General features: G+C 39.2%; 1 protein-coding gene across 1 annotated transcript; it reads right to left on the bottom strand.

The window, feature by feature from the left end:
• Positions 1 to 857: 857 nt before the first annotated feature.
• LOC110045042 (exostosin-2-like) lies at positions 858 to 12,912 on the bottom strand. Its single transcript, XM_089274997.1, has 15 exons — positions 12,130 to 12,912; positions 10,603 to 10,809; positions 9,727 to 9,910; positions 8,561 to 8,632; positions 8,050 to 8,117; positions 7,404 to 7,497; positions 7,154 to 7,261; positions 6,976 to 7,017; positions 6,120 to 6,260; positions 5,355 to 5,397; positions 5,093 to 5,162; positions 3,987 to 4,083; positions 3,369 to 3,512; positions 2,706 to 2,834; positions 858 to 2,242 (listed from the first exon to the last, which is right to left on the bottom strand). The coding sequence occupies exons 1-15, from the start codon at positions 12,612 to 12,614 to the stop codon at positions 2,024 to 2,026; spliced, it is 2,103 nt and encodes a 700-aa protein (XP_089131123.1). The 5' UTR covers positions 12,615 to 12,912; the 3' UTR covers positions 858 to 2,023.
• Between the last annotated feature and the right edge of the window lie 71 nt (positions 12,913 to 12,983).

The following is a 12,983-nucleotide window of genomic DNA, read 5'->3' as shown; positions in this document are numbered from 1 at the left end:
ATGGTTTTTTGATTACTTTTTGCATTGTATTTGCTGGCACATCATCATCGGCCCGTGGCTTTACGGGAGAATAATGTCCTAGAATAAGCCAATCAGAACGCGCGTTATATCGGCTAACCGCGGCCCGTGGGGGAGGTCGAGGGTTTCAGTCCCAGACCGGACCAATACTCAGGGTCTTAAAATAACCGAGGAGAACGTGCTACCTTTGTAATTACACCTAATGGTCAGGCGTTCAAGTCTTCTCGGATAAGGACCATAACCCTAGACCCCTTCTCCTGCATCTTCAGTGTTACATGGTTAGCAGAGGATGTTAAAGGACCCACACACTCATCGCAAAGAGTAGGGCACGTAGTTTCCGGTGTTGTGGTCTGGCCTTATCTCACGGGTTGGTGTTTTACATAGGGTTAACCTCATTGCGCCTTTCCCCCTTGGACAGAATCGGCCATGGCATGGCTAAGGCTACAAAGACAAGTATTATAAAAGTAATAAAAGGCTTTAATTACTTATGTGCTAAACTTGATACACGAAACTTCAGTACTTTTTCCGAAAATTTTCTGTTGCGCAAAGGGAAATTCACTTATCTTTTGGAAGAAATGTTACACTTTAAACGTGTCACCACTTATCGTCCTTCCAAAGTCGTGAAATGAAGTGTCGCGAACATTTCTTGCTTGGTAGTTTTCAGGGGAATTTACATCTTGGCGTGTTTTCAATTTCGGCAAAAAGTGAACACGGAAATCACGCTACTCAGTTTTAAGCTGTTATTTTAAACAGGTCTATAACTGTAACTTGGGTGAGCAAATAGTCACTTGAGAGGAGGTAGAATAGGTTGGACGGGGGGACGTAAGAGGCTTATTCAGTACTTTAACCACAGCATTTGCCCTTTTATTAAATAAATATTTCCACATTAAAGTTGATACATTAAATGCAATATATAATGATATACTCTAAAACAATGGTATAATCCGGAACTTGTGAAGACGTAAACTGACCACTGAAAGATTTGGAAAAACCGCAAAATGCTGCTTTTTGTCACGTGACTTGTCATGAACGGCCACACGAAATTTGACAAATTGAAGGAGCTCAGTCAGGGTTTGCGCATGTTGAAAAGTTTAGCCTCAATTTTTCAAATTCGTCGTTTTTAATCCGCGTTAATCTTCTCCATCCTTAGCCATCCTTGTTCCTTTATGGTTTATCATTATCTCTTTGGTGTTTTTCTATCTTATTAAACTGTTATTTTCAAGTTTCCTACCATTTAAAGGTAATTTTGTATGTGGCCAAAATAACTCAAAATACCGTGACTGAGCTCCTTTAACATAACTTCTGAAAGTTCGTCATCTCACATGGCGCCAGTCGGAGCATTAGGCTCTGACAGGAGCTCTGAAAGCTCGAAGTAGTTTAATATATTGCTTAGGTAACTCTATTTCAGTAAATGAAAGTAGTTTTTCTCTGCGCAAATGTGGAACATCAATTTTTTGTGCAAATTCGAGAAAATTAAAATCTAAGACCTGAACGCAAATCAGCATGTAATTAAACCTGCCTGTAAAATGGTCGTTTGCGTTACTCGCAGGTCTTCTCGGAAAATGGCATAGTAGAAGAAAAGATTATTTACCACCAGTAGAAGAGTTTGTGCGTGTAAACCATGTATTTTAGTAAACGGTTCTAAGACTGAGATAGATCAAGTTTGAAAAATGACTGATACAGAAAGGGGTATGAAACTAATTATAATTCTGTGAAAGTTTAAATAAAAGAACCAGGCTGTCCTGTATAGAAAATCTTTCGTATTAATTTTGCCCCATATCTTTGAATCTGACTTAATTCTGTTGGTTGCAGTTCTGACCAAAAAACCCTGAACAAACACGGCCTGCCCTGCCACTAACCCACCCTCAACACCATTTTTCCACGTCCTACAAGGCTCCTTCTGCTTTCTGCGAACACCTTACAAAGAAGCAAAGAAGTTGTCTTGAGGTTGAATAGTCTTCTCCTTTCACCCCTTAGAAAACATTACAATACACAAAAACTCTTGTTAGATGCTTCCTATGTCTTTGTACAGCTTCAATTTGTCGGGCAGCGTTTCCCCAAACAGCAGTGGATCAGCCCTGAATTCCACAGTTTCAAGCGGCATGTGACCGTAAGCTCGTACAAACTCATTCAAACACTCTGACCGCTCCACGAAATGACTAGGATCGGCCCACAACGACTCAGTCACACAATCTGGGCAGCGGAAACGCTTTCTGCGGGTTACCTGTTGATATAAGATAGAATCATCTAATGTTGAGAAGGATTCTAAAACAAGAAAAATCAAATCATTCCTCTTTTTAACTCGTGAATTACGATAGCAAGTTACGAGATAGTGGTGATGTACTGATTTAACCCTCAATCTTCTTATTAAACTTCCCTCCTAGTAATTAGTCCTCCAAGTCCACATGTACATTTGGGATTCAAATAGGGACCTTGATTGGAGTGAGGGAACGAGACTGAAATGTGAGTAAGACTTCTCAATTTTGCTGTTTATGCTTTCAATTATCGTTTAATGCCAAAATAAAAACGATCGTCTCCTACTGTACTGTTCAGCAACAGAGTAGAGTGAGGCTTCTAGGAACCTAACTGGATTAAACTTCGAAAGTCATGAAGGCTCGACGTGTGACATATATGTGCTTTCTTCTTATGAATTATTATGAACTCTACACCTTATGGATCAAAAGTACCTTAATCGGTGCCTTGCCAGTGTAGTTGGTAACCATGAAGTTCATGGCAATGTCTTCACAGTTCATGTGTTTGTCAACCCAGTCTCTAATATACGACGGCATCATATATGTAAACAGGTGACTGAAATACTGTGGAGGGGAAAAAATACACGGAAAATTCACTAAACACAGCACGCTGGAAAGAACTGTGAGGGAAAACGAGGAATGAAGCAGCACAGTCAATACCGGCAAGGCAAAGACATACTACTAACTATGGCAAAGAGAAGAGAAATTACTCTTTTTCATTTCTTCTCAATGCTATTTAACAAAAACCCCTCTAGAGCCGAGGACTGCGAGAGACTAGTTTTGCAAGATAACAGTTTCTTCCCCTCTGAACACCTTTAATCTTCGAGTCTGAGATAAGGCAATTTGGATTTGGATTTCTTTTACGATCACCAAAGTCTCGGCACTACGAATTTCCAAGTCGATTCCTCTCCAGACTCTCCCGATTTTTGCATTGCCTTCCCTGTCAGCACCTTAGCGATTTATCATGCCACCTTGCGGTTACCTGGCTTGTCACGCAACTAATGTCCAGAAAAAGCGTTGCGTGACCACCAAAGTAAGGCTACGAATGCCGTTAAGTGGCTGCCAATCAAAAACAAAGCATCCAGCGCGCACATTTACCTTATGATGAAAAGCACATCCAGTTAGCACCATAGATACGCTGTTGGTCCACTCAGACTCATACTTATAGCGATTACTGGTGTTCTCACTGGTGTGAACACGACCAGGGAATCCCACAAGACGATCAGGGAACTCTCGCCAAGCCTAATGGTGAAACAAACCGACTGTGTATCAACAAGGAAAACGCTGACAACAATACACAAGGGTCAGTGTTAAGCACGGGCATTTATGGAAAATGTTTTGAGACCTTTCCACTCGGAGACTAACTTAACATGTCATTTTCAGGCGTACGAAGATGTCAACATTTGATAATAGTTTTATACGGTAGAAAACACCTCAGGTTAAGGCGATCATGATCGCAAAAAAAGGAGAAAAATGTCCAATATTTTCAAGATGGAGTGCGTGTATGTGATATATTGCCTTTCTCGCGGACAAAAGCCGGGGGAACTAGGTACCGTTTTCGAGCATTTTAGTAGAAACCAGTCTTGCTTCTAGAAAGGAAAGATATCTGACTTTCCGCTTCATCTGACGAAGAGATTGTAGTCATCATCCATCTTCATCTACATTCTACATTTACTGAGTCAGCAGAAACTATATATAGTCATCACGACAATTTACCTGGAAGCCAAATTCCAATTCATCTGGTGTGAGCATCAGAATGTCATCATCTATGGCAAGAATCGCTTCTGTTTCAATTTCATTAAAAGGATAAAATCTGCCAAGCAAACAAAACGACCATTACGTTAATTCTATTACACACAAGCTGATCCTACATCGATTTTCGGATCTGACTCCAAATAGTCATAAACAACAGAAAAAATACAAAAAGAAATACGAGAGAATCGAATTGGAGTACAGGTGAAAGCTTGGACCTCAATTTCTGTCCGGCCGGTAAGAAAATCAAGCTACCGTTACTTTTCGCTAAGAACTTCACTTTACTGTGTTTGGTAACTAGGATTTCGTCAACGAATCAATGCTACATTTTTTTCCAGAAGTCAGGCGAGTGCACGATAGCAAGAGGCAAGGGCAAACGTAAAGTGGCACTCGGACACATGGCCAGCTGTTGGCGGATTTTATCCCAGCTGTTCCGTAGCATGAAGCAACCTGGAGTATTACTTCTCTCTCTAAATGGGATGCTAGGTCCAACACATGGAAAACTTAACTTTAGCATTCAGTAAGGCTCCCCTGCAGTTCGCTGGTACCAATTTATACTCCTGGGTGAAGACAGGACATTTGAGAATATAGTGTTAAACCCCAGCAAGGTCACAAACATAATGACTGCGGATTCAATACGCCATTCGACTATTACCGGAGCTCAGTCACAGTATTTTGAGTTATTTTAACCACAAACAAAATTGCCTTTAAATTGCGGGAACCTGAAAATAGTAGTTCACCTAGAGCAGTAAAACACCAAAGAGATAATAATAGAGCTTAAAGGAACAAGGATGGTTAAGGATGGAGAAGATTAACATGGATTACAAACAACGAACTAAAAGTTAAGTTAAACTTTTCAAGATACGCAAACGGTGACATGACTCCTTTAAGCCCCCCACCCCACCCCTCTGTCTCCCACAGACGCCGGCGAAGGCTCCAAGAGGTAATATAAAGGGTAAGAGATGGAAGTTGGTACCTCTAACTTGAGCTCTATCTTGTCTCTGCGCCTGGTACGCTGCTCCCAGCGAAGTAGTGATTTTTGAGATGGGAGAGAGAAGGAGATTTCCTACCTGTTACTTAGCTTGTTCTCTTTAGTCCGAACCACTTTCACTGGCTTCGACAATTTAGGCCACTTGGCAACTATAAGGAGAACAATTCAGTGTATTTATTAGTAAGACTAACAGAGGTTAGAGTAAAGAAAGTGCCGGTGCTTTACTGACACCGCTACAAAAGGCTAAAGATTTGACCTGTTTAGCAATAACTGCTCAAGACCAAACGCCTAAGAGATCTCGTGAAAAATCGTGACCTGCAGCAAAAAAAGAATTTACATACCAGATGGAGGAGCTTTATTGACATTGTTCCACACAACGACTATCTGTGAAAGGGGGAACAAAAAATCGACAGCTTAATTCACCCATACTCACTGGGGTTACTCGCATAGCTGAGAGAGTTTGATGCGGGGAGGGCTTAGCCTGCATAGCTGACGGGATATCGCGTTAATGCTTTGTTTCGGCGACGGAGCCACAAGTGAAGCCTACAATGGGTAGCTTGAAGCCGCTTGATGCCGCAAGTGAATTGTGGAGATAGGTTATTCTCCTTATTCTGCTCACAGCTTCATTAGAGGTGGACCGAGGTGCCTCTGCCGACAGAAAGACCGCGCGCGTGAATCCCATTAGCTACGCAGGCTATTGAGGTCTTAGATGATGCAATACTAACACCAGAATTTAAAGCAAAGGAAAAATGAAGGGAAAGCCAGTGTGATAAAATGTAGAGTCATCTAGACCCGTTAATTTCAAGTTTTCCTGGCTGAATAGCCGGCCAACTGATTGATCAATCGATCTATAAATTTTCTAGCCTGGTTATGCATTGGTTTGGAAGATAACTTAAGGCAATCACAACAACAATTCACCTCTGTTACCATAACCTACATTGATGACTGATTACTTTGAAATTACTACCCATCAAACTTTCTTTTCCTTTTCTTACCGTTTTTCCAATATAGTACAACAATTACATTACTACAAGAGATTTCTAGAGATAAAATCTGACTGGGCTTAGATAAATTGAAGTCTCTAACCAAGAAATCTCATAGTTTACCTTTGTCAAACTGGGAGTGTCTGCAATTTTTGTGATCACTTTAAACATGGTGTCCACCCGGTCATAACACAGCACCACAGCAGTAAATCCTTGATTTGCATAAGGGCGAAGAGGAAAAAACAATGGTGGTACAAGGCTGGCCTGGTTTGAAGAAAAACATTCAGGGAAAAATGACAATAAGAATTTAGTAAGCGGGCAGGACACTCTTATGTAGGAGGTTGATGAACATTTTAAAATTTTAAAATGTGTCTGGGTTGGTGAGGATCGCTGCAAATACCTCCAGATGAGAGAGACTAGGGCAGTAAAATTTCTTAATTTCCTGGTCAGTACTGCTAACAAAATCTATCAGAAATTTGATGGTTCTTAATGAATTATCCTGCTAGTAGAATCTCCTGTTTGAGTCTCATATACAACCAGGAGAGCTGCAAGTCACATACCTGTGAGCACCTGGGGGGTGGGGGGGAGAGGGAGGGAGGGGACTCTCGTATAAAAAGGACAGGGGTGCTTGTCGGAATTTTGAAAAGAACCCCTAAGAGATACCAAGATCCTGTTTTGTGGGCGTGACTTGAATTTTCTTTTTTCACCCTTAAGAGGTACCACTCGTAATTTTAATAGCAATAAAGACAATTGCTTTGAATACCTTCTTTACTTGTATAGTTTATTGTCAAATATCTCCTGTCAAAATTTTCAGCTCAATACCCTTAAAGGTACCATGAAAGCTCCAGCTGTGGACCCTAAGAGGTACCAAAAACACTTTTTTAATCCCTAAAAGGTATGACAAGCACCCCGATCTTTTTTATATGGGAGTTCCCCACCCCCCATCCCCAGGGTTAGCAAAGCAATCATTGTTACTCACTGTTTTTTTTCCAGAAGATGTCACAAAAGGTGCATTCCAATCCTACAAAACAAGAAATAAAAACAATTATTATTAAAAATGATTGTAGAAGCTAGACTCACTGGGTTCTTCTCTACAGGATCTCAACCGGAAGAAGTTTATGTCAAACACAAAATTTGCACTTCATTTCACTGCTTACCTCATACCGCAAAGCTGTATAACGATAAACTCTGTCACTTAGGACTCTCAGAGTAGTGAGAGCAATCTTTCCCATGGAGTTGAAGTATCTCTCCCAAAACCATTTTCCCTTAAAAAAACAAAAACAGCAATTATCAGACCCATGTGCATAAAATGGTTGTGATTAAAAGAGACAAACAGATGTCCTGTCTGCCCAGTTTCTTTGTTATTCAATTCTTTCAGTCCATTCAGCCATTTTTTTTTAATAATACCTGTCTTCTCATGTCTGCAATTTGGCTTTTTGGAACCTCCTTCAAAATAGCTGGAATGCGCTTGATCTCATTTTCCACAACGAGGACTGCTGCCCTATAAAACAAAAGATGTATAATTGTCTCATTTCTAGTGGTACACTGTTCTTGTTCTTGTCCTTTTCACGAGTTTGGGTAGGGGTTTTGAGGTCAAGTTCAAGTTTAGAGAATTGATTCACATTTTGTAGCCTCACTAACACTCTGGTTAGATTAATTAGCACTCCTGTTAGCCTGATTAGCACTATTTAGCACGTATGATATCCTGATTAGCACAGTGGCTAGCCTGATCAGAATGCAAAGCTGATAGTTTTCATTTGAAGATAATGATAATACTGTGTGCATGCACTTTAAACATTGTGTAACATGGCCTGAGTCATGCTTGTGCTATATGACTAGATGTTTCCTGGGATATAAATTACAAAACTTAATATATACTTATTATATTATTTTTTAGTGTCCACAACCTTGCACTGAAGGCTAATTATTAGCCTTCAAGGCTAAATCTTATAGGCACTAAAATAAAGTTCACGTCTTTATGTATGTATAGTTTTCCCAGAAATATATTTCAGTCGAGGCTGTTTGCTTCTGAATTTTAAATATTTAAACTCACCTTTTCCAGTCTAAAACATCAGAGAAGGGCAAAATGTAATCATCACTGACTACAACAGGAATGCAGCCCTAATCATAAAAAACAAATGAAATGTAATTTTCATTTCTCTCTCTCTCTTATACCTCACTTGCACATGTTTACTGTGGTTTTAATTTGTTTCTGGTCAAAACAAATTCAAACCTGTTTGATTTTTATTGCATCTTGCTCCAGATTAAAATTATAGTAACTATGACAATGAATCAAAGAAGAATATCAAAATGACTTAAAATTGAAAAAAAAATTATTAACACGGGATCAAAAACTCCTGACAAACTGGTATAGATGTAGTAATCAGGCGGTAATTTCTCCCAGGAAAATGGGAAGCATGTCAAGCTGACCAATTTGTTTTATTTCAATCAGGCAATGGAAAATTACCTTATAATCCAATTCTACAGATCGAGAAATATTGAACTAAAGGTTTCTAAACAAGCATCCACTTTATTTAATCATCACATGACTAAATTTTTCTCACCATCATCAGTGCATCTAATAATGTTGTTTGTCCCAACCTGACTCCTCGAATAACCAGACAGAATGTAGCACGCTAAGATAAACAAGAAATGTACAATTTCACTGGTTGAACATAATATATAATAATTATGTAGGAAGCCTTATTACATTTCTACCTATCAATATGAAAAATATGCTTTTAAAATCTCTTGATTTCATTGACCCAAGAAACAAAATTTAATGTACATGTATGTAGATGACTAATAAGGTAACTTAAGGTGTCATCAATATTCTAGAGGATTAAATGTGGTTAAATGTAATTTAAGCTAAGTTAAACGCGAAACAATGCTGGTCAGCAGCCTTCCCCTGTTTTGGACATGCGCAGTGGTGTGGAGTCTGCTGGGGGTCATGTGGTTTTACAGTGTGGCTTTTGAGGTCAACTCATTCTCACATGCATTTGTGCCATTTCGACTGTGCTTGGCGATTTAGCTCCCTACCCTCCCTCCCTCTCTGGTAAGTATGAGGTAAGTATCATGGTTCCACTGTTTCTGCAGTGTGACGGTGCCTGGTGGTTGCCGCTCACAGGGTTGTCATGGTTGCCCTACAACTCAGCTCTTGTGCACAGGGTTGTCATGGTTACCCTACACGCTCAGCTCTTGTGCTCGAGGCTCCACTATCTTTCCAGGCACCTTTCCCAAGCTCATCTATTGTTGATGAGTTTAACTGTATATCCACATTATCCAAAAAGTGCAAAACTGTTAGTACTGGTATGTCTAAACATTGCATTTGATATCTAATTTAATTTGTGCTTTAATTTGTAAATTATATGTTGTATATAATGCTTAATCGATGCTTGTATCCTATCCAGTTGGATATTCAAGGTGTTATTTTTTTTTAACTTGATTGAGGGAGGGGTGGGGGGGAGGAGGGGAGGAAGTGGGGTGAAAGCAAGGGGAGATATAGGGAAAGGTGCTTAATTATTAGAGAACAATGCTGAGGTCTAGGGGGTTGGGAGGGAATTATTCAAGTGAGGTTACTTTTTTAAATAACACTACCACAGGGGTGATTATTTGTGGGGGATGATTAATTGAGGGGCAGCTATTATTCAAGAAAATATACAACATTCATAGTTCCCTAAGGGGTCCAGGCATGTAACAGTCACTAGTGAACTAGAGGCAAGTATCTTACCTGCAAGATATCAGGATAATGATATGATATCGTTCCCTTACATCTCTTGTACACATTGTTGGAATCATCAGCACAGTGTTTCAGGATTAGGAAGCCAGAGTTCTCTCTCTCGACATCTTCAAGTTGACGTCTGAACATGTGGTTCATGTTAGTTTGAGAGGATACAAGCATCCACTCATTTGTCCTGCACAAGCAAAAATTACTTACTTTGAATTCAAGATAAAAATCTCTTAAGTATCAACAAAGAAATTAACTGGTAATTAAGAGGTAAATATCTGTCAGTGAATAGTGGCTAAGTGGTTTATCAATCTGGTGCCTATTTTAAGCTCAAATAGTATGAACCAATTATAGGAGTATTGCCACTACACACTGCATGGATGAGATGCCAACACTAGCTCATCCCAGGCAACCCAAGTATGTAGTACAGGTCTACTGAGAATTCAATGGTTCATGTCATGGTGTGAGAGTAGACTGCCTTGCGTAATAACAGAGCACAGGGATACCATCCATTGTTTCAGTCCCACAATGTCTCCCAGTACAAATTCAGGGTTGTCGAAAACACATCCCTCGTTCAAGTCATTTGGGTTAAGATTCAATTGATTCAAGTGGTGCAATTAAAATGTGTCCTGAAAACAGGTATGCTTACCATTAATTTTGTATGGTTGGTTTAAGTGGTGAATGTGATTCATATCTTTCTATTAGCAAGATAAAGTGAAGTACTACTTTATGATTATGCATCTCATGCTAGACACTTGCAGCGATATGGCAGGAGCCTAGTCACCTGGTGCAACTCATGAATCCAAGTTGTGCAACTGTTATAAACACTTGAAGTTTTTCAGGGCGATAAGGGAAAGGGGACTGATACAAATCACTTACCTCTTCAGTGAGCTACGGGGAATTCTTTGATTTGTGAGAGCATTGAACACAGGAATGCTGACATCATATCCTGTTCTATAGCTCCAAGTTGCAAAACCACCTCCAGCCACTATAGCTTTATCAGTTGCAACATCCAAAGTTGAATTGTAATCAGGGACACCACCAGGCAGCATATTGAACAATAAATGATTTTTTCCATCTTCCCAACTGAAAAGTATTGAAAAATAGACATTAGTTCTGGGTTAGTGATATATATGACCAAAGATTGTGAAAGGAAATATTTTGTTAGGTGGTAAGAAAACAAAATGAAAACAGCATGCAGTTCTGATTGAGAGGTAATTTGGCATTTATTCACCTCTGACATTTTCAAAAATAGAAGAAGAAAGTGAAGCTTTACTTTTTTACTTACTAAGTAAATTCTTTTTGCAAAACCAAAACATCTTTAAGAGTACTGGCGCTGGATCAATTAGGGCAGAACCCAGTCCAATAATAATAACAATCATTGGCAAATATTGCACTAGCAATGGTGAAGACTGATTGGTTGGTTTTAGATATTTCCTCTCTTATCTAACCTGGTTGTGTTATGAATATATTTTATTAACCAAACATGAGGGCTGCACTAGGAGAGTATCACACGGAGGTCAACACTAAGGACCGAATATAGCAAGGTCTGTACAATTAAGACCAAGAGCTAATATTCTCCCAGTACAGTCCCAAGCAAACTTGGTTTATAAGAGATTTATTGCATGACTGAAAATGTTTCAAAAAACAAAAATCCCACAATCACAGAATAGAAAGACACTGTAAACTTCCAGCATACAGTTCTCAGATATTTCAACTTGCCATTTACTCATGTTTGACATTCTCCAAAGAGAAGGACAAGAGAATTTGACAAAAGAGAAAGAGACTTTGTTATGGGTAAGGTCATTCTTTTGGGAAACTGAGTAAGCCACAAAACAACCAGAAAATTGTCAACAGGACAGCAGGGGAACATTCAGGACAGTGCTTAGTCCAGTAAAATCAATATTGGACCAGCAATGGAGCAATCTGATTGGTTCATTTCATTTATTGGGCCTGTGAACTAACTTCATTGTTTAATAAGAATAGGTAATTGTATGTACATGTATGCGAGTTAAATTAAGGATCTATACTACAAGTGATGTGTGAAACTTCTCTCAAAATTGCATGAGCCTTAAGACGAGTGCAATTTTAAACAATTTTCAAATATCATGAGTAGTGTAAATCCTTAATTGCTTGAGCCTTCATATGATCACTCATTTATTATAAGACTGGGAAAATCACAAAAGTATGTCCATTAATTTGCACTGCAGTGCAAATTAAAATTAACCATAAATTAATTGGCCTGCTCTCAGCCAATCACAAGTAAGTAATTTTCTTAGTCATATAATAGAGCAACTTACAGTAAAACGCTCAACATCACATTTATTAACTTGCAATGTAACATTCGTACCTCTGTCAATTGATCCTTCTAATTAATTTCACTTATATACCAGAGATAAAACTTACCTTGGTAGGCTTGCCAGAATTCTGGCGTACCCTTTAATATCCATTCCATTTTGGTTCAGAGTATCTACTGAAGGAACTATGATACAGGCTTTTCCTACATCGGCTGTGTAGTATTTACTCCTCATTATGGCTGTCAGAAGTTCATAAAATTCTTGTGACATTGCCTTGTTAATTGTTCTTCCATTCTCGTCCAAAAAGTTGGCAAATGGATACACATAGACGGATATAAGTTTGTTTTCGTTTACTGCACATCTAAAAATATCAAAACAACTGTGTGCTAAGCACTTCGAGTCTCTTTTCTCAGAAAGTGGCGATCCAGCTTGCAAACGGAATATTTCGCTATCATCGTTGTCTGGAGTTGAGTTGAGTCCAGATTCGTCCTCAGAAAAAGTATTAACCGGCCAAATTTCCAAAGCAAAGAATACAACAAGTCCAGAAAATAGAATGCCGACTAGAAGAACGCTTCTTGCGCGCTGTCTCATCATGTCGAATCAATGTATGTTGTTGTTAGGTCGAAAACGAATCAACTTAGCTCAATTGACTCTTCTTATAAATTATCTCTCAAAAATCCGCATGTTAAGCATACGTGGCGGTTGCTTTTGTGTCATCCACAATAGACTGAAATGCCATTACCATGTTGCTGAGTTACTTCTGAATCAATTCGTTAAAATATCGATGACTCGATTGATCAACTAGTGGACTTCATGCTGCCCTTCCGCCGACAAAGACGGCCTTCCGATAAAACGGGAAGTGTGTTTGCTGTGAAGGTCTTATGAAGATAATATATGGGTTCCTACACAAAGTAACATTTTTCTAAAATGTCTTCCGCTGACCAAAGTCGCGTTCATCGTATG

The sequence above is a fragment of the Orbicella faveolata genome, unplaced genomic scaffold (assembly GCF_042242905.1).
Source record: "Orbicella faveolata isolate gen_17 unplaced genomic scaffold, um_ofav_v1 contig_1, whole genome shotgun sequence".
Classification (NCBI taxonomy): domain Eukaryota; kingdom Metazoa; phylum Cnidaria; class Anthozoa; order Scleractinia; family Merulinidae; genus Orbicella; species Orbicella faveolata.
The sequence above is the reverse complement of the archived record's forward strand: the minus strand, read 5'-3'. Positions and strand labels throughout refer to the sequence as shown.